Source organism: Cryptomeria japonica, chromosome 10, assembly GCF_030272615.1.
Source record: "Cryptomeria japonica chromosome 10, Sugi_1.0, whole genome shotgun sequence".
Taxonomy (NCBI): domain Eukaryota; kingdom Viridiplantae; phylum Streptophyta; class Pinopsida; order Cupressales; family Cupressaceae; genus Cryptomeria; species Cryptomeria japonica.
Genome location: NC_081414.1, coordinates 411,369,374 through 411,396,382, shown reverse-complemented (window position 1 = coordinate 411,396,382; position 27,009 = coordinate 411,369,374). Strand labels below are relative to the sequence as shown.

At 36.0% G+C, this 27,009-nt stretch overlaps 1 protein-coding gene across 1 annotated transcript; it reads right to left on the bottom strand.

Moving 5' to 3' along the window:
* Positions 1–1,386: 1,386 nt before the first annotated feature.
* On the bottom strand, positions 1,387–20,946 carry LOC131038478 (uncharacterized). The gene is made up of 8 exons (XM_057970917.2): positions 20,259–20,946; positions 19,914–20,146; positions 19,668–19,820; positions 19,131–19,531; positions 18,606–19,005; positions 2,306–2,776; positions 1,874–2,104; positions 1,387–1,673 (listed from the first exon to the last, which is right to left on the bottom strand). The coding sequence occupies exons 1-8, from the start codon at positions 20,867–20,869 to the stop codon at positions 1,387–1,389; spliced, it is 2,787 nt and encodes a 928-aa protein (XP_057826900.2). The 5' UTR covers positions 20,870–20,946.
* Positions 20,947–27,009: the final 6,063 nt, after the last annotated feature.

The following is a 27,009-nucleotide window of genomic DNA, read 5'->3' as shown; positions in this document are numbered from 1 at the left end:
AGGTAACATACATGAAGATGAACTATGAAATAGCATCTTCAAATGCCTGAAATAGTTCCAGTTAAGCACAAAATATTGTATCTTACTCAACTCTGTAGAACTACTCTGCTCCAATATTCTGCATCATATCGGAGCTCAAATCTTCACCATGCGCATGTGAAACTGCACATAATCACTCATACACGATTCCCACATAACATCGATATCCAAAATGATCAAATAAACCTTTCTTATATATCTGCATCACCAATTTAGGTCACCACCAAGTCGGCTTCAAGAACACATCACAAAAGATGAAATGTGTACACAAGTCGACTCAATCCGATCCAAAACAACCATGCAAACCAAAACAAAATGTCCACATGCTTTCCACATGTTGGCTCATCAACTTCGAACACATAAACACTCACCAAAATTGATCCACAAGATCCACATAACGTGTTTCCACACATTACCACTGATAACCACTGTCTTTACCAAAGACCAATCTACCAGACCTTACCAACCAACACAAAACTTAACACCAGAGACCACAAACCTAGAATAAGGTAAATTGCATATCCAAAATAAATCTCCCAGATCCACAAAACAAAATAATCAACCAAAATTATCCGCCAACCGAAACATTGTACACTCTGTCGGATACACTGTTCTTCTTACCGAACCTCATCAATACTTGATCAATCTTCAATCAATCTTTCAGAATGATGAAGACATAAATTGCGGATGCCAAATCTAATATGAGTTGCCATCAATGACATCGCAACATACATGTAGTGTCTCTCGCCAACAATCTTCCCCTTTGGCATTGATGGAAACACTTAGTGAAAAATGGCTAAGTGTCAAACCAAAACCAAAGTACTGCAACCAAGAATCTAATCACTGGATCCCAAAGAATCAAAGATCTCCCCCTAAGATAAATATATTTCACTCATCTATTCTCCCCCTTTGACATTAATGGCAAAGGTAGGGTTCCAGAAATCAAGAATTGAAGACAAAAATGCTATATACATGTATGTACACACAAACTCACAAAAACATGAAAATATTTGCATATAGATTCTTCAGAGAGTCCAAGTGACTATCCCAAACATTTTGCAGATTCTCAAAAACTGTTATATACCCACTAAAAAGATAATATTGCACTTTTGTTGTCTTGAGATCATTTGGATCATTTGCCTTGAGAGTATTCTGAGCATCTTGAAGATCCTTTAGTATTATATCCAACTTAGGGACAATATGGCTCCTAAGTTCTCCAACTTTGCCAATTAACCTTTCTCGATCATAGCTCAGAATTCGAATCTTCTCAAGCAATGTAATTACCTGATTTTCATGATGGCTCAATGAATTTGACAAAGGATCAACCAACTGAGATAAGCTTTTCAACTAATCCTTGTACTCCTGAGACTTCTTCTCAATATCCACAGTGAACTTGTTCAGGGATAGGCATGATTTGTACAAGTTTCCACCTACGTTAATTGCATCCTGCATGCTTTTTACACAACTACTTAATGTGGCTCTACCTTTTGAGATCATTTTCTTCAAGGTGCGGAGCCTTCTAGCCTCAAATTCATTTTTGACCTTTTCCTCTGCAGACTTTTTAAAAGATTCAAAGTGGGAAACAACAGAATCAATTAGGCTTTTCAATTGCTTGGATTGAGTATCAGATGTATCTTTTTGGAATGAGGCATTAAATTATCCAAAGTACTGATTTCCATGTTCATCAACAAGCTATCTTTAGTGTGAGATTTTAAAAGATCTTCATTGGCTTTGGCTTGAGAAAAAGATGCCAACTGAAGATTTTCTATGGGAGACAGGGAAGCAAGGTTGATTGGTCCTTGTATAAATTTTGGGTCATCAATGACCTGCTTACCTTTCATAGTCTTTGCAGTGTCTCTTGCTTTAGTTCCGACTTCAACCTTGACCTCTATCTTCTCTACATTTTCTTCTGCAACTACTTCCTTTTCAGGTGTTAGAGGGATTTCAACCTTATCTGTTTTGACAACTTCACCCACACTTGCATCATTCTTCACTCTACCTCCTTTCAAATTATTGACTTCTACATGTTCTATTGATTGAACTTCCAGAACAAAAGTATCATCCACTGCTTGCTCAACTGATTTCACTTCCAGAATGGAAGGTATATCCACCTTGGTCTACTCAGTTTCTAGATGAGTGTCATCTTGTTCCTTTGCGGGATTAACTTCATATTGATTTTCTTGCAAAAAATTTGTCCAATTTTTCTCTATTTCCTTAGCAACTTCATCAATTTTACCGAACATGTTCTTATTTAATCTGTGCTTACTTTGAAACTTATACTTGGCTAATTGAAGTAATCTATCTATCTCCTCCTTAGATATAACTGAACATAAATTGAATAATATATATTCCTTCAATTTGTCATCTTCCTTATTCACTGTTAGTCTCTGAGCATCCAAAATGTCATACAAACTCTTGGGTATGATTGTCATTAATTCAATTACAACTTTATTGTATACATTTAGGTATTCTACAGTTGCTTCCTCTCGAGTTCTCTTTTCGGATTCATCAAAATTTTCATACCACTCAGATAGTGGTTTCAAATTACCATCCTTAACAACTACTTTCACAATTTGATCTAATGATATAGGAGGTATAATAGTATAATTACCTTGTTTCAATGCCTCATCAATTTCAAATTTTGGTTTCTTTTTGGATCTAGTTCTACCGGAAGGCTTCTCCTTTGTGATTTTAGTGGATTTTGGAGCTTTAGCCTTCACCTCTTTAACTATCTCATCTGATTCAATTTATTCATCATCAACCACCACAAATCTGTCTGATTTCCTTTTCTGCACACCACCGAATGGCTTAACTGAGGATATGGGCTTGCTTGTGGGCTTAGAAACATTGGAGGAAAGAGCAACATTCCTGGTTTGCCTTGCCTTTGGCTTAGGTGCTTTTGGATTGGCTTCTTTCTTCATAGTTTGCTCCTCAGAAATGATATTCTCCTCTCTGGCTTTTCTAACAGCTTCCTTGATATCCCTATGCTTTCAACAAAAGCTTCAACCTCTTTCCAAACTTTCTTCTGAATGACCGGTTTCTTGAACTACTGATGTAGTTTTAGGCTCTTCTCCTTGTAGGTTTTGAACCTTTCTTCATTGGGGTCCACCAATTGACTTAGAAAATGTTGAGTATATAGTTCCAAAATATATTCATTAACCTCATAGCCCATTGGTAGAATCCATGAAGTTTGGGGCTCCACCGCTTCCATCAAGCATTGGTTGGTGTCAACCATGAAATAAATGGTGTCAACATATATCTCCACAATAGACTTCAGGATTCTCTCCCTCTCATACATCTCCTCCTGAAAGTTCTTGGAATAACCCCATAGATTCTTGTTCCTGGATTTGGAGTCACCGGAGCTATATAGATACTCCTGGATTTGCACTCACCACTAGCCTATCAAATGCCCAATGTACCAGACCAACTCCTAGAATCTCATTCTTGAAGTGGAATAATATGCACAAAAGTAGAGTATCGTACTTGAAGGGGTGCTTCTTGTTCTCTTATATTTTCTTTAAGTTCTTGATAAGCTCACTCCAGAGCAACTCACAAAGATCATATTTATTATTTTCCCTTAACATCTCATATGTACTGTATACTGCAGTATCAGAGATAGAGTTCATTCGACTGGAGTAGTAGATTTTATGCCCTATCACCATGGATACAAACTGGATGTCACCTTTCAAAATATCATCAATGTCATCGCCCTTTTATCGAATTTCGACCCGGTTGCATTGGTTACAATGTCATTCTTTACCGTTTTCAGAGATGGTAATTGACGGGATGCACACAACCCTGTTACTGCCTACATCACACCTTTAGTGATCTTATGCGGCTTATCCAACCACATGGATTTATCGTGAACATGACTCTAGATGTACTAGATCCACTCATGTTCGTACGCTATTAGAAACTTAACAAATTGAGCAAAACCCTTTCTTTCCAATCCTTGAAATTCAGGTTTCAACATGGAGCTTTGATCAGATAATCAGTTATTGAAAAGATTCAACATTTGGGAGCTTCCCAATTCTTCAATCGGGCAATGTGTGTAAACCCTTATATCTTTGTTATGCAGGACTCTGTAAGGCACAGACAAAAATGCACTTTTAGGGTCATCCTCCATTGAAATGAATGGATGATTTTTGAAGTTGGGACGAGCACGCTCAGTGATATATACAACCAAAGGGGTGGCAGTACCAGATGCAACCATTCTTAGAGATTCAAATTTCAAACTTCAAAAAGGGGTTTTCACTGATAAATACCTTTGGTATCGGATTAGGTCTTCTTGCCAAATTGCTTCAGAAATTGGTAGCACTTAATTTTGCCTATCTCCTTCTTCACAAAGATATCTAAAATTCTTCTCTTCAATCGCAAAGTGAGAAATGAAGAGGAAAAGTTAATGTACTTTGCCCTAATTTTTCTAGAAGCTCTGCATCTATCAGGAATTCTTCTTTGGATCTTCAAATCTACTCAATTCTTTTAGAGATCCACCACAAATATTTGCAATCATCATAAACACTTTTGCAACCCGCCAGAAACAGGTACATATCTCAAACAAGGGTTTGAAAGATTTGCATTATAACTCCCCCAAGGTTGGATGCCTAGGTTCGGTTACCAAATGTAGTTCAAGGACCAAAATCAGGTGCATACCCACTTCCTGCCTTTGAATCAGTTTTCTTAACCCACGTCTTCTTCATCTGATCTCTGATTTCTTCAACTTTTGTTTTACCCTTCTTATCAGGCTTCACATTCCTATTCTTGTCTTCCAGACCCGTCCTATTCACATTTCTGCTTCTGCAATACTTAGCAATGTGACCAAATTTGTTGCAATTATAGAAAACAACATTTCCTTGCATAGGCCTGAAATTCATCTGATTTTTTCTCGTTCTACATTGATTAGCAATATGTCCAAACATACCACATGCATAACATTTGACGTTTCTCCTATTCTGAAAGTTATTCATCACAATTTTGCATACATTTGCCTTATGACCATATTTGTTGCATTTGAAACATTGACCGGTAAAAGATGGACCATTATTGATCATCCTATTTATGCATTGACTAGCCATATGACCAAATTTATTGCAAACAAAACAATTTCCATTGAATTTATGAGCATTAGGTTGTCTTACCGGAGGCCTTCTTGAGTTGTTCTTCTATTGTTGAGTCTTAGGATTGCTTTGACTAGTTATGGAGCTTTCACCTTTCTCAAATCCAAGACCTTGAGTATCATTAGGATTCTTCTGACTGGCAAGCATCTCATCAAGTTTTGTTGAATTGATCCAGAATTTCGCTTTGTACTCATTTGCAACATCAAGATCGTGTCTAGTAAGAATGATTTGCCTTTCAAGATCTTCCTCATGTTGTCCGACATCTTGTAGGTCAAGCTTCAATTGTCCATTCTCACTCTCAATTATGCAACATTCTTCAGATTTGTCTTTCACAGACTAAGCAAGCTTTTCTTCATTTTTCTTCTTTTCTTCAATCTCTTTTGTCAATCTCATTACAATAGCTTTCATTTCATTCTTCTGGACTATATTAGCTCTAGCAAGTCTGTCACATTCTTTTGTCTTCTCCTTCAATACTTCTTCATCAATGCTCTAACATTCTTTCTGCTTAAGATGATCAACAATTTCCTTTCTCTTTTCCTTTGACTAGTTCAACTGATCTTTCAATGTTTTAATGTATTCTTCACCATCTTGGATTTTTTCTTTCACTTGTCGGTTCTCATCTTGTGCATGATCAAGATCCTCAAGAGCAACAACTAGCTGTTTTCTAAGACTACCAGAATCCATTGATTCACCTTCTTGGATCTTCCTCAAGTTGTTAGGATTCCTTTGAGGAACTAGGTTCTGATACCAATTGTTGGAATCAAGGAATATTGAGGAGGGGGGCGAATCAATGTTTTGCAACCCTTGATCTTATTAAGTTTTCCTTTAATCCACTTAATGCAAATGAAGAAAAGTAAAGTGTAGAAACACAAAGCAAAGATCAACAACTCCATAACACCAAGATTTTTTACGTGGAAAAACTAGTCAAGGGAAAAACCATGGTGGGATCCTACCCATAGTAAAATGATACTCTGTTAAATGTATGTGTAAATGTTACATAGGAATGCACATGCATTCAGGCACATGACCTAGAGCTCACTGCTCAAATTACAAACAGGGCTACAACCTCGAAAGGCACATTGCCTTACAAAAGTGTTACAAAGGTAACATACATGAAGATGAACTATGAAATGGCATCTACAAATGCCTGGAATAGTTCTGGTTAAGCACAAAATACTGTATCTTACTCAACTCTGTAGAACTGCTCTGCTCTAATATTATCCATCATACCAGAGCTCAAATCTTCACCATGTGCACGTGAAACTGTGCACAACTGCTCATACACGATTCACACATAACATCGATATCCAAAATGAGCAAATAAACATGTCTTATATATCCACATCACCAATTTAGGTCACCACCAAGTCGGCTTCAAGAACACGTCACAAAAGATGAAACATGTACACAAGTTGGCTCATTCTGATTCAAAACAACCATATGGACCAAAACAAAATGTCTACACACTTTCCACAGGTCGGATCATCAACCTCGAACACATAAACACTCACCAAAATTGATCCGCAAGATCCGCATAATACGTTTCCACACGTTACCACTGATAACCACTGTCTTTACCAAAAACCAATCTACTAGATGTTACCAACCAACAAAAAACTTAACACCAGAGACCAAAAACCTGGAATAAGGTAAATTGCATATCCAAAATACATCTCTTAGATCTGTAAAACAAAATACTCAACCAAAATAATCCGCCAACCAAAACACTGTATACTCTGTCGGATACACTGTTCTTCTCACCGAACCTCATCAATACTTGATCAATCTTCAATCAATCTTCCGAAATGATGAAAACATAAACTACAAATGCCAAATCTGATATGAGTTGCCATCAATGACACCATCTCAACATACATTCAGTGTTTCGTTCCAACAAGTTTGTTATTTCTTTCTTTTAAGGAAACATTTTGTTCTATAGGGTTTCAGTGCTCCCCTCAAAACCTATTTTACCTTTAATAAAAAAAGAATAGAGGAAAATTTTACCTTTGGTTTTGAGCAAGTTACTATGTTAGTGACATTCAAAACAACTAGATTTTAATTTAATTCTCCAATGTAAACAAATTGACCTATCACAATGACATTAGAAAGTGACCAAAATTTTTATGAGGCTTTAGAAAAACTAATCAAGAATTAATGGGTGAAGTCGCTCAATTGGTTTCCTAGGTATAGCAGTTTAAGAAGGAAGCTTTAGAATAGAAGAGACAAAACGAGGTAGAATTATTGTTATCAACAAACTTGCACCCTAGCTAATCTATTAACTTAGCCACCTATTGATACATGGGATGAACTCTCAGAGTGTGGGCTCTAATGGTTGACGTCAAGCTCTAGAGAAGGCTAGTTTGTATGTGTAATCACATAAAACTAACCTCGAAATTGATAGCTCCCAAGGGAAAGGGGAAATAATGCTTGAAAATGAATTTATAACTATATAGTGAATCACAACATCTAGTTTTACATCATAAGTATTAGTATTTTATAAAGATGATATCTATGTGTTGTTGTTTTGAAGGAAAAAGAGCAATTTCTTCACAACTAAACAACTCTACATGAATATTTTACAGTTTATAACCTACAAGTAGATGTATTTATTTGATCACATATATTTGTTTTGAACATGCTTCAAAGGTTTTATGCTGAAAAACATAGGAAAAAAAATAATTCAACACATAATATCATAGCCATATGGAAGGAAACAACTGGACTTTTATTACGATAAAAAAAATTTTACAACAAAAAAATTATAGGAGATGTGTTCTTTTTACTTTGAAAGATCAAACTTACAATGGAAATTAGTCATAAAGCAATTGAAACCGAGTTACAAAACTATCTTTTTGCTTGAAAGATCTCTAAAGATACAATATTTGCAAAGAGAATAAGCAAGAACTAACTTAAATAAGGCCTAAAAGCCATTCATTATAGCTGAGCAATAGCTTGTTACAACCTAGGAAGAAGTGAAGAAAAGAGGATTTTTTTAAATTTCACCACTTGTTGAGTTCACTTCTTGGCTATCCAAGCTATTTGTTGCCACTTTTGAGCCTTAAAGACACCTTGGAGTAACCCCTGAAGACTGAAGTTTGTACGAATGCTAGAATCTGTTTGGTGGATGGAAGGAAATTCCTGGATGGAATGAGACATGAGAACATGTGTTTTGCCTTAGTTCCTAAGAAGATTGAGAATCCAAAGCATGAAGAAGAAGAACTGGAGGAGATAAAAGAATTGCTGACAAAGTATGAAGACATCATTTCAAATAATGTGCCTGATGGATTACCACCTGTGAGGAGTATCAGTCATTATATGGACTTGATTCCTGAAGCTAGTTTGCCTAACAAAGCTGCACACCGGATGACACCGACAGATAATGGAGAGTTGAATAGACAAGTGCAAGAATTGTCGAGGAAAGGTTTGATGAGGGAAAGCTTGAGTCCTTGTGCAGTACCAACCATGTTAGAACCTAAGAAGAATGGAGAATGGAGGATGTGTACCGATTCCAAGGTAATAAACAAGATCACAGTGAAGTACCATTTTCCTTTGCCTAGGATGGATGACATAATGGATTGCTTGAGTGGAGCCAAATACTACACAAAGATAGACTTGAAGAGTGGATATCATCAGATCAGAATCAGAGAAAGAGATGAATGGAATACAACATTCAAGACAAATGAAGGATTGTATGAATGGTTGGTGATGCCTTTTGGGTTGACTAATGCACCAAGTACTTTCATGAGGTTGATAAATGACGTATTGAATAAATTCTTGGGTAAGTTTGTTATTGTGTATTTGGATGACATTCTGATTTTTAGTAAGACAAAAGAAGAACATTTGTTGCATTAGAGACAAGTTTTGCAGAGATTGAGAGAAGAGAAGTTGCTGATAAATCTTAAGAAGTGCAGTTTCATGAAGGAAGAGTTAATCTACTTGGGATTTGTGATATATGCGAATGGTTTGAAGATGGACCTCGAGAAGTTAAAAGAAATTGTTGAATGGCCTACACTAGAAAGCATTGGAGAGGTTAGATCATTTCATGGATTGGCTAGTTTCTACCAGAAGTTTATTAGAAATTTCAGTTCAGTTTGGAGCCCTATGAGTGAGACAATGAGAGGAGATAGGAAAGAATTCAAATGGACAACCGAAGCAAATAAGAGTTTTGAATTGTTGAAGCAGAAGGTGACTGAGCAGCCTGTGTTAGCTTTATTAGATTTCAACAAAGTATTTCAAGTGGATTGTGATGCAAGTGGGAATGCAATTGGAGCCGTGTTAATTTAGGAAGGGAGAGCAGTAGCTTATTTAAGTGAAAAGTTGAATGATGCAAGAAGGAGATATTCAGTGTATGAAAAGGAATTTTGTGCCATAGTTCAAGCCTTGAAGAAGTGGAGACATTTACCTATTGCCTAAGGAGTTTGTGTTGTATATTGATCATCAAGCCTTGCAGTATTTGAACAGTCAGAGTAAGTTGAATCAGAGACATATGAGAAGGGTAGAATTCTTGTAGAATTACACCTTTGTGTTTTAAGAGTGGAAAGTCAAACAAAGTTGTTGATGCATAGAGTAGAAGAAGAAGTTTGTTGACTGAGACGAGAGTGACAGTATTAGGATTTGAGGAGTTGAAGACCTTGTATGATGATGACCTGGATTTTACAGAACCTTGGAAAGCATGTAGAGCAATGGTTATGGTAGATAGAAGTAAGTGGTTGGATTATTTCATTCAGGATGGGATGTTATTCAAAGGAGTTCAGTTGTGCATACCTAAGAGTTTTATGAGGGAGAATCTGATAAAGGAGAAGCGTAGTGGAGGATTAGCCGGACACTTTGGTATTGACAAAACAATAGCATTGATGAGTGAACATTACTTTTGGCCTCAGATTCATAAGGATGTCAAGAAATTTGTGTAGAGCTGTAGAGTTTGTCAGGTTGCAAAAGGTAGTAGTCAGAATGTGGGATTGTATAAGCCTTTGATAGTATCGAAGATACCTTGGGAGGACATAAGCATGGATTTCATACTTGGATTGCCTAAGAGACAAAGAGGGAATGATTCTATATTTGTGGTGGTCTATAGATTCTCGAAGATGGCTCATTTCATACCTTGTAAGAAGAAATCAGATGCAGTGCACATAGCTGACTTATTTTTCAAGTAAGTGGTGAGATTGCATGGATTACCTAAGAGCATAGTTTCAGAAAGAGGCACTAAGTTTGCTAGTTATTTTTGGAGAAAACTTTGGAACAAGATGAAGACAGATTTGAAATCCAGTTCTGCTTTTCACCCACAAACTGATGGACAGACAAAGGTAGTAAATAAGAGTTTGGGAAATTTGTTGAGATGCTTAGTTGGAGAGAAAACCGGAAGTTAGGATTTGATTCTTGCACAAGCAGAGTTTGCCTACAATAATTCAGTGAACATGAGTATCGGAAGAACACCTTTTGAGATTGTTACTGGAGCATACCCTAGAGGTACATCAGTAATGAAGACAAGAGGAGTTCAGAAGCAGAAAAATTTGTAGATCACATGAAAGCCTTACATGTTCAGGTTAAACAATAATTGGAGGATATGAACAACAAGTATAAGGAGAAAGCAGATGAGAAGAGAAGACATGAAGAATTTGAAGTTGGCGATGAAGTGATGGTGTACTTGAGGAAGGAAAGATTTCCAGTCAGAACCTATAACAAGTTGCAAATGAAAAAGTTTGGACCTTGCAAGATCTTGAGGAAATTCAGTTCCAGAAATGCATATGAAGTGGAGATACCGGATAGTTTGAGTATTTCACCTATATTCAACATTGCATATCTACATTAGTATCATGAATCAGAATTCAGTGAAGACAATATTGCAAACTTGGAGAAGCAGTTGCCCCGGAAGGAACTAGATCCTGGATTGAAGACATTTTGGACAATAGGATTGGGCGTAGCACCCAGAGCAATCGGTACAAGGAGTATCTTGTGAAATGGAAGGATAGACTTGTTATGCCATGCATATCTAGTCCCATCATTTTCAATTTTATGAAAATACGGGTCACCTTTTTTTTTCTTTGCTTTTTAGCTTTTGTTTTGTTCACCTCGAAACCCGAGTTCTCGAGTTCCTAAGGTGGGTTGTTTGCTTGTTTCCGTTTCTTTGTTCGGAAATCCGGGTCCCCGGGTTCTCGAGTTTGTTTCTATCTTGTTTGTTTGTTTAGCCTCGGAAGTTCGGGTTTCCGAAGTTCTGGGTAGTGTTTCTGTTTTTTCGTTCGGAAGATCGGGTTCTTGAACTCCCGAGTTTGCTTTGTGTCGTTTTAGAGCATCACTTCGGAACTTCGGGTTCCCGGAGAGTTTGTTCATCTTTTGGTTTTCATCCCGGAAGTTTGGATTCTCGAACTTTCGGGCTGTTTTCTGTCTGTTTTTTCAAAAACTTGAGTCCCTGAGACTCCAAGCTTGTCGCTTGTGCATCTTTGTTTTCGTGTGTGCGTCCTCTTTTGTTCGTCATTGTCGTTATCTTTGTCAGTTGTTTTGTCTTCTGTAGGTTGTAGGCTTAGCGTAAGGCGTAAAAGATCCGCAAAATCCAAAAAAAATGAAAAAACTTTTGAAAATACAAAAAAAATTAAATATTGAATAATCACAAAATAATAATAATAAAACAATTCTAAAAAAAAGAATTTTAAAATTTATTTCAATTAAAATTAATTATTAAAAATTAATAAAAGTTTAAGTTGATAATTTGATTACTTTAAAATTGAAAATTGATTTAAAGTTTAACTATGTTAAAGTTTCAATCAATTTAAATTTTAAACATATTAAAAATATCAATGTAAGTTTTTATTTGCATTTTAATATTTAAAGTCAATTTTAAGTTTTATTTGCATTTTAATATTTAAAGTTAGTTTTAGTAAATTTTTTTGCAATAAAATCAAAACCAGATTTTAATTTTAATTTTATTTGAATTTCATTATTTTAAAATTTGAATTCATATGAATTTTGATTTTTGTCAAAATTAAATTTATTTAAGTTTTAAAGTTTTGTAAATTTATATAAAATTTACTTTAGAATTTAAAATTGGAATTAGTTTTGTGAAACTTGAGGTTTAATAAATAAAACTTTCATAGTTTTTTAAAATTCCTAGCATAACAAAGCCCCAAATTTTCATAATTTCTACGCAATCACCAGTAATCCAAAGTTAAATTTATTTAAGTTTTAAAGATTTGTAAATTTAAATAAAATTAAGTTTAGAATTTAAAATTGGAATTAGTTTTGTGAAACTTGAGATTTAATAAATAAAACTTTCATAGTTTTTAAATTTCCTAGCATAACAAAGCCCCAAATTTTCGTAATTTCTACGCAATCACCAGTAATCCAAAGTTTGCATCTTCGGAATTCCGAAATTCCGGATTCTGATGCTCAGGAAAGCCAAAACATTTATGATCAAAGCACTAGACCTCGGAAGTCGGAAATAAATGAAAGAATGATCTGAAGGAGCTCCTCGCGGGAATACTGCAATGAGATCATATTTAATCCCCTTCATTGAAGTGAATTTCATTTCCCTTCTAATGGGGCATTCATAACTACATAGCTTTATTTAAATTAAAAATGCTTGAGACAAAAGTTAAAGTTTCTTTTTGAAAAGTGCTTTCAATGATAGTTTTATTTTATAGAAAAGCATTTAACTTTTTCTTTTGTTATGTCTAAACTTCTTCCTTTTTTGGTTGTTGCAGGTAAAATATTTTGAAAAGTGGAGAAGGGGGTCCACCATGTAAAGGGGAGAAAGCTTTATTGAAATTTCAATTTATTTTAAAATTTAATAAAGTTTAAATTGTTTTATTTATTTAATTTCACAATTAAACACAAATTTAATTTTAAAATTGTGAATTGATAGTTTATAAAATAATTTTTATGTTATACGTTTAAGTAAATTAAATGTTTTTAATTATTTCTTTTAAATGTGTAGATGGGGCAAGTACTGAACTGGAGTCGAACTTAGCATTAAAATAGAAAGTCATTGTTATGTTATAGAGACTTGTCTGCAATCACAACTGAAGCTGATTTTGGAATTTCAAGGGGAATATTCTTTCTTTGGAGTGCTTGCATGCACAAATTGGGGATTGATCTGGTTGCCACACTTTCTTTTTGGGCGTTAGTTTTGCATGATTACGAAGTGTTGGCTCATGCAGCACTGTTTTCGTAATGCTCACCCAGTCCCGATTTCATAATAGTTAACTGGATTCCAAGGTAGAGACTTGCACATCAACTGTGACTCCTTTCTTTTTAGTTCTTAATTTAGATTAGGTTTATTTCCTAGAAAGTAGGACATGAAACTCTATAAATTGGAGATTTTGATTCATTGTTAGGGGTCCGCGAATTGATGATTTGAGTCCAATTAGAGATTCCATTTAGAGGGTCCACAAATTGATGATTTGAGGCCCACTTAGGGATTTTAGATTATTGTTATGAATCTGAGTAGTTTTGTGATACATTCTTTGGAGCTAATACAAGAAGCAACTTATAGATTGCATGATCTATGCATATGTGCTATGAGTTTGTTCTTTGCAGTCTAATAATGTCTATTGTTTGAAATCAACAACTTGTTCTGATCTTTTGTTTATTGCTTTATGAATCATACTGCATACGCAAGTGGTGTATGAGAATTACTGGGATAGACAATATTGTGGTGATATTCTTTCCATGAGTTTGTGAAGTTGCATGACTTTGCATGTTCATTGGAGGTCCATAATTGAATGCTGATTTGAATAATATTTGATGATTTTTGGATTGCAGGGTACTAATTAAGTAGTTCATTAAGTTGTTATTGAATTGGTTTTATTGTTATTTTCTTGTTTCCCTAATCTATCTTTTGCAGTTTATTTTGAAAGAGAATCTAAATCTGAAAATACAAAAAAAAAGTAGGTAATTTGAAGTTGTTTCAACCAGCAGACCCCTTGACAGGTACAATCACATCAACCACTGAGTTGCCCATCACCGTCGAGACCCGACTATAGAGACCTTGGAGTAGTTAGTTTATCAAAACTTACTACTTTTCAGGAGAGGTGGTGAGTGTTTTGCATAAACTACCTGACTGTTGGTGAGTGTGTCAAAACACCCGTCAACAAGACTGGTTGAATATTCTTCTTGGATTTCTCAGGCAAAGGTAGACTGTCTTGGTTTTCCTCTGATCCCAACAAAGTGAGGGACTCACTTTTTTTTCAACAAACCCTGGATGTCTGATGCAAGAGCATCCCCGGTTCTTGGCAATCTTGCATCAACCAAAAACATTTCTTTTCAGTTTGTTTTCTGTTTTGCAGTTTTAGCATTTCTTTATGCATTTTCTTGCATTTGCTCACTGGATCTTGTAGAGCTGGATTTTGCTTGTAAACATGATTATCTTCCTTATTCCTGAGCCACGGGACGTTTGGACCATTTTCTGGCAAGTTATCGCTTCTGGATTCCGAGACAGTCCTTTGGCATAGAACACCGGAACCGCTTGGACCTATTTGCTATTGGCGAATCTTGCAAATCGTTTCTATAGCTTGCAGAGCTCTAGTTTGTTGTTTCCAACATTCCTTGGCATGTGGCCAACCTTCACTCTGATCCGCACTTCTTCTTTTGGATTTTCCGAAGGATTTTCATTGGCAGAGGCCTACTTGGTGGTTTTACACGTTTCATCATGTTCATTGTAGTTTGATTCTTCTTCGGCTGATTGGATCACTCTAGACCATATAAATCAATGTAATTTAGCTTACAGTAGGTAGTAGTTAGGACCGAAAAGATCTATCTTGAGGTTAAGAGGTCTGGTATAGACTGAGATTGTAATTAAGCATGTTTGTATCAGGCTAGTGAGCTGAATGTTGTAGCCCGCATGTTGCTGGCAGATTGTAAACAGTTTTACATGAGATAATGAATCAGTTCTGCATTGCCTCCATCATCTTGTCTTGCTTTCATTGTGTTTTACTCTTGTTGCACGATCCAGATAGATCTCATTGAGGTCCCTCCTAACCGTGATTGCACCAGCTACCAACTATGACTTGCAAACCTCACATGAGGCCTTTGATCCTTCATTATTGTGTACTATGAACTTTGCAGTTGTCCTCTTTGCTCATTGATTGCCATGTGCCCTTCTACTCACTATGGCAGCTACTACTACTTCCTTGAGTCATTTTGTTCCTGGACTTATTTATAGTCTTATTGCTATTGGATCCTTGTCCATAACCTCCACATTAGGTCTATTGCTTTTGAAAGGATTGTTACTTCCAATGTATCTTTCCACAACTGGTCATGAAAGACATACTATTATGGATTTTTTCCCCTCAGTAGCCTTACATGGTTGAATATAGACATGAGTTATTCATATCTTGGTGAGACTTTAGTACCTAATGTGTGCTATTAATTGGGAGTGTATTATGCATCTTGGTTGTTGTCACTTTGCTACTACTCTCATTTCTTTTATTGACAACTCAAGGGTAATGTCATAAACATTCATGATATGACTGTATTTTGTATTGTGATCTTAATGAAAACAATCTCTTTATCAAAAGTTCATCATTGTGTGCGTGTAGATGTATCATACCCTTAGACTATATGACTATTTGAAATATGCTAAGGTTTCTCTTGGTGACTTTCCTTCTCTATTGGCATTGTATAATGATTGATTTTCTAATATCTTCCACTAAGGCTATATTTTGACTTTTTTAAATTTTTCTTGGATTGTCATATCTTTTCTTCATAGACTGTCATGCATATTTGACTTTTGCACACTGCCCCCTTTACCTCAAAGATGCAACCTATATGCTTTGACGACACAGGAAAGCTTAATACTGTTAATGGTTTATATCCATAGCTTTTCTTTTCTTCTTGACCTTTAGCTTTCTTTTGGAGGGCTTGACTTTGACTGTCACTTCATTGTTGCATACTTGCTAATGGGAATAATGTCTTTTCTGCTCAAGACTATCCTTAGCTTTACTCCTTTTTAGCTAATTTCATGCCTCTTATATTTGGTTTGATTGAACACATCCATGACCTTGTTCTAGCAAGCTTATAATGCTATATACTTGCACTTTATTAACCCGAAACTTGATGACTATCACTTTTTGATCTGTAGGGTATCATTTTATCCCTGTCAAAGCTTGTGACTTAGTTGTCTTTGATAGCTTGCAATTGACATTTCCTTCACGTGTCTTTAATCATCATACCATATAAACCTTCCCATTTGTTGTCCCCTTATAGTAATATCATGTTCATACACCATCCTGACTAGTAACTACTCATATTTCATCTCTATGGGATTGTGGATGATCTTTTATCTCTTCTACATTGTTGCATCATCTCATAATTGTCTTCTACCTCATGAAATCACTGTCACCTGTTAAGAGGTCATGTAGACTGTTCTTTCTCTTGTCCCCTTTAATTCACAATATCCATTTTATCCTTAAGTGCTTCACCTTTCAAAATCTTGTTATAATGGTTCTATCTTTTGACATTTTATCTTGTCATATCCCTATTTTGTAACATTGTCCTTCTTACAGGATTAGATGTCTTTGTGAATGCCCACCTGCCAAGACATATGGCACCTGGCATAGATAATAGAAAAGGATCTGTTACGGGGCTTGTCCCTGTTACACTCTTGTATGTTTTTCCTTCAATCATAGCCTAACACATAAGGCTATCAAAAAAACTTTGACTCTTCTATAACTATGCCCAAAATCCAGAAGGGCCTTTTCTAAGACTATCTCCTTAAGGTCCTTGATGAATGTATGCAAATAAAAATGAATCTTCCGTCATGGATGTTTGAAAGAGAATGATCTTTAATATAGATATGGCAAACTCTTCAATGTCCAAGAGAAAAAAAGAAAAAAAAGTTTCAATGCATAGCAAATTTGCCTCTCTTTTCAGCATTTCAACATCTCAAAACAATGCTCTTCAAAGCCAATAAATGGAGGATATTAATATACCAGAACTGTATAGTTGGAAACTCTCATTGTTTATTGTTGAAATAATCTAGAATTCCATGTTCCCTCAATTTTCTAACTATGCATATGCATATATATATATATAAAGAAAATAATATTCAATGATTGTTAATTTGCACCGATTATTGCAAAATCACTATTTATCAAATATTATAAACTAAGTGTTTATTTGCTAATTAATCGAATGGGAAGGTAGTGATTGGCAATGAGTATCTTAAGGGCGGTGACTTTTCAAGGAGTCACTGCCACTCCAAATGCCTCCCAACAGACGTGACCCTCCACTATGAACATGTACAGGGATAAACGAAAGGCCCGGGAAAACAAAAAAGGATAGATTTTTCTGGATCACAATCTGCACCACCAAAAGTCACGCCTACGCATCCAACATTCCTCTAGTATGAAATTCGCTTTATAAGTTGGCCTTTGTAGAATTTCTCTGTTATTAATACTTTCGATGATGCAATTGTTAGTTATATATTTATATATATATATATATATCATAGTTCCTAGACTCGGACTCGGCTCTGACTCAGCAAGGCTGACTCGACTCGTGACTCGGCTCGGACTCGGCAATGACTCGGCAACGACTCGGCAAAATAAGAAAACCCTTGAAATTTAGAGATTTTTAACTATTTAAAACTTGTTTCATACACCCATTATTGAATTAAGCTTAAAGACACTATAACATCATCAAATAGAAGCTAATTTGATCACATACATAAACATACATCCATCACATGCGTAGAAATGTAAATTGTAGCTGAAGGAATTAGAAAACATAGATATATAGAGTTATAAATGTTGTCCAATGTATAATATAAAATCCATGACTACAAATGTTCCCAAACATATATCTAACTGTAAAGTGTAAAAAAAAACAAGTCTATGGCTCAGGCTCTGGCTCAGCCGAGTCTATCTGCCTCCTACAAAGGCGTCTAAGGTAGGTCCTGGATGACTGAGTAGCCATAGTCTTTGCCTGTGATGTGCCAGTCTGAGTAGCCATAGGTGCTGTGCCTGATCGTGCTCTATCCTCCTCCTCTGCCATAGCCGCAGCCTCAGCCTCTCTGTCTGCCTGGTCAACCCACTCAAGGTCCTCATCAGTGAAGACTGGATCGGTGGACTCAGTGAGCCAATCGGACTCAGGGTCGACTTCCTCTAGAGTGATCGGAGAGGAGTCATCGTCCACAATCTGTCTGGTCCTAAGACGGAGGTTGTAATGAACAAAGACTAGATCATTCAACCTCTCCACAGACAATCTATTTCGCCTCTTCGAGTGGATGTGCTCGAACATGCTCCAGTTGCGCTCACATCCAGAAGCGCTGCACGGCTGGCTCAATATGCGGATGGCAATTTTTTGAAGGTTTGGGGTTGAAGGCCCAAACATTTGCCACCATCTATCTGAGATAAGGAAAAGAAAAAAACATTAGTCTCATTTCCAACTTTAAAGGTAGATTATAAAATGAAAAATTAAAATGCATGTCATAAACTTTAGAATTTTTCAATTTTCTACCTCGCTGCAATTTTGTCCGACCCTCTTTACACAATTGGCTGGCAAAGATTGCCCCTGATGCATTATTAAATGCATCCATCTCAAGAAGTGTAGCTGTGGTATCAGTGACCATCCGTTGTACTACTGAATATAGCCCGCTAAGAACCTCCTCATCCGCTTTGAAATCAGCACGGAAACGAAATGATGGATTGAGGTAATAAGCTGCTGCATGGATGGGCCTATGAAGTTGGTTATGCCATCTTCTATCAATTATGTCCCAAATGGGCCTATACTTATCCTCAACTCCAGCATATATGGATCTAATGGCCTCCTTGGCCCTATCCATGCCCTCATATATGTAGCCCATAGCGGGCTTCTCCCCATCAACAACTCGTAGGAGAACTACTAGGGGCTCAGTGACCTGCAAATAATGTTAAACAAAAATAGTTAACTCACAAGTGTGCATGAAAATAAGAAAAATTGCAAAGTTGCACAATACAAACAAAACAAAAATATGCATGTAATATTATAAATTTATAAAATTACCTGCACGATCTCTGCACAAGGGATCCAAAAACCTAGCTCATCAAAAATGCAATCTACTACATCCATCCCTGCAGTGGTCGTAGCATAGGATGAGGAAGTCCACTCCTCACCAACAAACATGCGCCTCAAAGATGCCTTTGATTTTAACAAGGATTTCAATGTGAGGAAATTTGAGGCAAATCTCGTTATACCAGGACGAGCCAACTCCCTTTCCCCCGTGTATTGCCTCATAATGCTAAGGACCAATGCATGATTGTAAATAAATTTGCATATATTCTTGGCCCTTTCAACGCATTCTTTCACCCATCCAAGCTTACCTATATCCTCCAGCATGAGGTCAAGGCAATGGGCTGCACATGGAGACCAAAAGATTTTTGGGTGCCTCTCCATCAAAAGTTTTCCTGCAACAATTTTAAATTAGTTAAAGAATTAGATGTGATACGTATCAAGAAATTTTACCATTAATATTTAAAAGTTAAAAACTTAAAAGTTTAAAAGTTAAAACTTAAAACTTAAAAGAAAACTTTTAAAGTTTACCTGCAGCAACATAACTTGCTGCATTATCCGTCACCACTTGCACCACATTTTCTTCCCCCACCTCATCTATAACTTCCTCAATGGCCTCACATAAGTATGCCGCATTTTTGACATGTGAGGAAGCATCGATGGACTTCAAAAACATGGTGGATCCTGAAAATAAAACAAATTAATTATCAATAAATTAGAATGTAAATTATTCAATTTCAATCACAATGCATATAGAGAAGTAAAATGATCAATCACCTCCGCTAGAAACAAGAAAATTTAGGAGTGTTCTATTCCTCCTATCAGTCCAACCATCTGTCATGATGGTGCAACCCTTCTGGCTCCAAGATTGGCGGTGGTCTTCTAGGTCAACTTTCATATCTTCCACCATTTCCAACAAGAGAGGGCCACTCAACTCAGTATCACTGGGGGCTTTAAACCCCGGCCCACAAATGGTTACTGCATCAATCATGCCTTGCCAATAAGAAGACCTATCACAAATTGAAATAGATTAAATAGGAAAAGTTCAATTTCAATTTCAACTTTCAAATTCAAACCATAAAATTTTAAATTTTAATTTAAAACAATCAAATAAAAAAGTACCTGGCTGCAATAAATGGAATGTTGCAGAAGTACCAAAACTTGCAAATTGCTTTTCTTCCTGCATCATGGACCTCCTTGTTCCAAGACATGCTCTCAAGCGAGGGCTGTGCGCCAGGAGTAGTGCGTGGTACAAAAAAATTGTCTATTTTAGATTTTCGCACTCTAGGACCAAAAGTGTGACTAGGAGTAGGAATAGAAGTACTGGCACTAGCAGAAGCACTAGGACGAAAGGGAGGCATAGAAGAACCCTCTCCAACACAACCTACGGATGCGGAGCCAGATGCGGAGCCAGATGCGGATGTGGGTGGAGGGGAACCAATATGACATAACTCCTCTCTTTGTCTTTTTTTTGTTTGCTTATGTATTTCAAAGTTTTCTAATAAGACGTAACAAAAACGGATTGCTTCAGGAGTTGCCTTGTCACAAGGCTCAGTGTCATGACCACGTATGCCAGCAATATGATATTTTAATCTATTTATCCCCCCATGGTTAATTTCCTTACAAAACATACACTTGGTTTGATTTCTTTGTCTACCAGGAAATTCTTCAGTGTATTTCCATGCCTCATCTTTTTGACCATGTTTCCTAGGTGGAGGATTAGGATGAGCCATTAGGAAAAAAAATTGTTTTCAAAACGTGAGAGCTGCTGCAATAAGACAATTTTACAAATCACCATTTAAGCATTGTGTTTGACAAAGTTTTAAATTTAAAATTTTAAACTAATTAAAAAAAATCAGCAAAGACTAATTTGTGCATTGTGTTTTTTCTTGAAAATTTTCAAATTTCAAAGAAAGAAATTAACAATTCAGAAAAATCAGCAAACCCTAGGTTTTTTTTAGAAAAAATTATAAATACATGTATACAATTTTTTCAAAAAAAAAAGTCTAGGGTTTGCTATGCTATTGTTCTATTTATGTCATTGTGATTGAATCATTGAAGTATGCAAGCAGCAATATAGATTTGGAAAGCTGAAGTTTTAAAAAAAATAACAAAAAAATGAAAAAATCCATAAATATAGAAAAAAAACCAACATAATCAACAAAAAATAACACTTACCTCTTTCAAATTTGTTGACAAGTGTTTGAAATGAGCTCCTTGATGCTCTCAATGCAACTATAGTGCTGCCCCAATGTGATTTGTGCTAGCTTTTCCCTTCTTCCTGTTTGCTGGTTGCACAACTATGGTTTTCTTTTTTCCTCTCTTCCTCTCTTTTTTCCTCTCTTCCACTCATAAAACTAAATGGGAATCCCTTTTAGGGTTATAACAAAGGCAAATGGCACAAAAAATAATAAAATTGTGTTGTGTTTTTTTTAAATTTGCGTCCACTTTTTGCAAGCAGCGCCGGCTAGGTCACGAACCTCGGACTCGGCGAGTCAGAGGGTGACTCGCTGACTCGGCGAGTTAGGCGAGTCACACCCTGTGACTCGGCCGGGCCCGGGTCAGGGTCGCCGTGACCCGGCAGAGGTCACCCGGCCCGCTGACTCGCGCGACTCGCGTGACTCGTCGCGAGTCTCGGAACTCTGATATATATATATATATATATATATATATATATATATATATATATATATATATATATATATATATATATATATATATATATATACACACACACACACACATATACATACATACACACACACACACACATATATATATGTATGTATGTATATATATACATACATTTACATATATACATACATATAAAAGTAATGATATGATAATCGAACATTGATAAACAAATTGGATATTGGCAAACTAATTGACAAATTATCAGAATACTAGGATATAATATGATTTTATAAACAACCTGAACAAACTATATTAATTCGCAAGAGGTAGGGGAACTGTTATAAGACACTCTTCATGATCATAGTAGGCAGGGGAACTGTTATGTAAGACACCCTACATGATCATAGTAAGTAGGGGAATTGTTATGTAAGAAACCCTACATGATCATAATGAGTAGGGGAACTGTTGCACAAGACACCCTACATGATTATGCTCGAACAACTAAACAAGACACCTTATCGGCATTGTATAATAGCATACACTGTTGAGGTTGTCTCAATCATAAATTAGTACTGATTCTATTACATAAATCTCTTTTATGTTTTACGTAGTCATTCATGTACATAGTCTTTACATGGTTACTTCTTTATGTAATTTGTATGTATTCTTCTGACCTTGTTTTTGTAGGTTAATACTTCCCTAAGCCCTTAATCTAAGAACTGAAAAATTCCCTAAGCCCTTAATCTAAGAACTGAAAAATTCCCTAAGCCCTTAATCTAAGAACTAAAAAACCATAATTAAAGCACTTAATTAATAGGGGACATTAAAAGTGGTATCAGAGCATGTTCCTGCCAGTCTAAAAGAACTAGTTGATGCACTTAAGTCAGTGAACCTTAAGAGCTCTAGAAAGGGGAAAAAAGAAAGCCACACTAGCTATGGAGAATGAGTTTAGGGTCTTTATGGAGCAAACCGCCCAAACCTTACAAAATATAACAACTCTAGGGAACCTCGAAACAAATCAAAGGAATGAAAGGGAAAGATCTCCCAGCCAATCAGAAAACAATGATAGAATTACCCAAGAATCTAACCTTGGAGCAAATTTACCCCTCTTCCTAATTACGGAAGAACCATCTAGAGATAGTGAAGTTGCTCATGTTCCTAGAATAAGGGAGCTTGCTATAGAATATGCAAGATTAGACCCTGAAATCAAAAGAAGTGTCTCCTTCTCTGAATTTTGTAAAGCCAACTCAAATAGAAGCCATAAGGAAAGGAAGGCACAACCTAACTGGGAAATACAAAACAAGGTAGGGAAAATGACCATTCCCAACTTTGATGGGTCTGGAAAAATCTCAGCTCAATCATAGATTCAAAAACTAGAAATTTACCTCACCCTTTGTCCCATGAAAGAAAAAGATGCTATCACATTTGCCATACTACACTTAGAAGGGACAACACATGAATGGTAACATCATGGCCTAATCTCACACACACACACACACACACACACACACACACACACACACACACACACACACACACACACACACACACACACACACACACACACACACACACACACACACACATATATATATATACACATATATATACATACATATACATATACATACATATATCTACTTGTACATAGTCTTTACATGGTTACTTCTTTATGTAATTTGTATGTATTCTTCTAACCTTGTTTTTGCAGGTTAACTACAACAGACACTAAGGTATTTCCCTAAGCCCTTAATCTAAGAACTGAAAAACCATAATTAGAGCACTTAATTAATAGGGGACATTACATAGTACCTCCACGTTCTCCTTACAAAATAAAATTGAAGTGGTTATGGCTGCCATTGAAAGAGAAAATGTGCTGAAAACAAAAAGGAACCCTTCCTTATGGAACTGAAGTTCTTCAAATTGTTTCATCAAATCTTTTGGCCTCCATTGAAGGAGAAAAAGTGGTGAAAAGAAACAATAAACAAGACAAGGTATAAACCCAAAATAGCATAAAAAATGCAAAAAATGGGTAATATGACTTACATTTAGGATTTAGCCACTAGGTGGTGTCTTTGATACACACTCCTCCTCAATGACATAACTTAAGGCCAAGCATTGATTTGAATTCAGAGCATATAATGCCTAATAGTCTTATGCCTATTAGGTCTTACATCAAGGATTTAGCCATTAGATTGTGTCATGTATACTCCCCCTAAATGACATCACCTTGAAGCCAATCACTACACAGAGGTTAAAATATGTATGGCTAATATTCCAATCTCTTTTTATATCATAGCATACTTTCACTTGAATAGTAATGGAGAGATCTTTTATGATGAAATAATTTCACTTGAGTCAGTTGCCCATGATCTTCAATGTGCTTTTCTCATTGGGAATGAGATTCTTTGGTAAGAGTAGGATAATTTCAGTTATCATATAGTAAGGTGGTACTTTTACATTGATCTAATTTGTTCTATTCCATGAATCTTCAAAGCCATATTAATTCTTCAACAGTTACTTTTGTATTTCACCCTTTTGATTCAAAGAAACAATAGAAGATAGCATTTTTATTAAATTATTGCACCATCCATGTAATAACACTTGCACCATATGTCGGAAGAAACTAGCAAAAAAGGGAGGATTAGGGCCAAGAAGAGGAGGATTATTGTGGAATCTGAAATGTCGGAGTCTGAAACTGAATCCCTTGAGGAAAAACCTGTTAAAAAGAGGAAAGGGAAAGCCTCTGGAAAGAAGGCTCAGAAAAAGAACACTAAAAAGGGTAGCAAATCTGATTTCAATTATGTTCTGGTTGAATCTGAGGAGGATGATGAAAATAAGAGGATTGATAGTCATGACAAAGTAGGGGAGGGTAACCCAGTTAAGGATAATTTGGAGACTGTGAATACCACTAGTCTGCATAACGAGGAAAAAGGGGGTCAAAGTGATAGACATGACAAAGATACTATTAAGGCTTTCTGTGAGACCATTGCTACTATGGTGAAGGATATTAATAGTTTGAAAAATGATACACAAGCCATGGCAAGAATTACAATTGGTGACAAGCCCTTGGCGGAGCATGTTAAAGAGTTAGTGGCCGTTTTGCATAATGCGCAAGCTATTGAATGTATGGTTCGAAAAATCTTAGCAACGAAAAAAAAGGTCAATGAGATGGGAGATAGAAAGGAAATAGAAAACAAACTGAAAGATTTTGGCAGCAGAATTGACAAGCTGGAGCACAATGTCAAGCAGCTTGCTGATCAAAATTTCCAAATCCTCAAATCTTCGGTGGACAACATGAACATCTTTATCAACAGGTTCGAGAATAATGCAGAGAAGGATGGTGATAAAGAGCAGGTGAACAAGAAGGGTCATGAAAGAAGGCCCAGAGCCAACACAAAGAATAAGGTCGACATCGATGGTCATGAGCTGGAGGATATGAAGACCTCAACGAACAACATGAAACAAATGGTTGTTCACGCTGAGGAAATTCTGAATAGTATTTAGTTCCAGTTGTTGTCCTTGGTTCTGTCTCTTTGTTGTCTTTTGCTTTCCTTTTGCTGTCTGTTCCGAGTTTTTAATGTAAGGATGTTTTAAGCTGTGCCCTTCCGGTGGGTTCATTTTGTCTTTTTGAAGTGATCAAGCACTTTTTTTCACATTTCTGTTTTCCTGGCTTGTAAAAGGTTCGGGTACCTTTCAAATACCTGCTTTTACTTAATCAAAACACTTGCACCATATGTTTTGAAGGCATGATAAAAATGAGAATCACTGATATAGTTAGTATCACAGTAATCAATTAACTTGATTCTTGATGCAAAGAGAAGCATAATATTATGCATTTGTCATTTACCAAAGCTCATATATTATTCCTCATAAATTTTAAATATAGTCCAATGATTATAAGAAATCAGATCAACATTTATTTTCATAAACATAAGCACGTGAATAATTTTGTCACATGTTTTGTTCAAGAAAGAAATTAGCCATGCTACTAAACATATGGTAATGGCCCAAAAAAAAATTAAGGAATGAGTGAGCTATCCTTTCCAGGTTTTTGCCCCGAACAATTTATTAGGGTGATAACCACCCATTAAAAAAGTTCTTTCCACCCAATAATTTAGGGAGTACCTTAAGCTTCATAAAAAGTGTTAGCTAAAGTAACATGTAAGACATGAAAGAAAATATAGTAGCCAAAGGATGCTTTAAGGTTTATGAAATTCCACTTTGTATATGGAAGTATAAGAATTTGAGAAAAAAAATCTTAGATTTTTTATTCACTTTTACATCCTAATGTTGTAGCAAAAGGGAATGAATTTGTTTATTCCAATATAACAAGAATGAGAATTCTTTGAGAGAAATAATGACCTCTTTAGATAGTTGTGAAGAGCATTTATGCATTTTAGTGTCCAAATTGATCCATGGTATTATATGAATTTGGTACATATATAATTGTGATACTTGATTATAAGTATGGGGCTAAAAAAATCTCCCTTTTTACATAAGAATTCTTAAAAAATATCTTAAAAAATTGTCACCATGTGACGCACTATCATTCACCATTTTATATGCAAACCTCTTGGAGGATCTATGAATTGGTTTTCTAACCATTAAGAATCACCCAAATGTGACACTAGGTGTCCCTCATCTACTATGGTTAAGTCTTGAACTTTAGAGGTTTTGTCAATACAATGTCTTGTGATCCATGTACTCAAATATTATTATCTAGTAGTTGTAGCATATTTTCTATTATATTCCTTTCTTGTATACACATCATTATTAGGCCATTTGAAATTTCCAAATACAAGCTATGTTAGATCTTTATGACCTAGATAATGATCTGAAAATGGTGTGAAATATTGTTATGGCTTGTCTCATCCTCGAAATTATTTTTGTCTTTGATCCAGGAGGATATGCTCGGTCTAGTTTGATATTATCTTCAATATAAAAAATAACGATCTGAAAATGGTGTGAAATATTGTTATGGCTTGTCTCATCCTCGAAATTATTTTTGTCATTGATCCAGGAGGATCTGCTAAAAAATGTCTTTGTTAGGGGGGCGAACCTATGACCACCCATGTACAAGTTTATGCTCCACCACTCTACCGTGAGATCTCCGTTGACTAATCTAGGAGGTGGGTTTGTTTTAACAACTAACAAACTGCTAAAAAGGGATATGTGGGAGTTGAACCCCCGACCCCCTATTTTCCGTTTGTCTCTCCAAACCGCTAAGCCACCCACA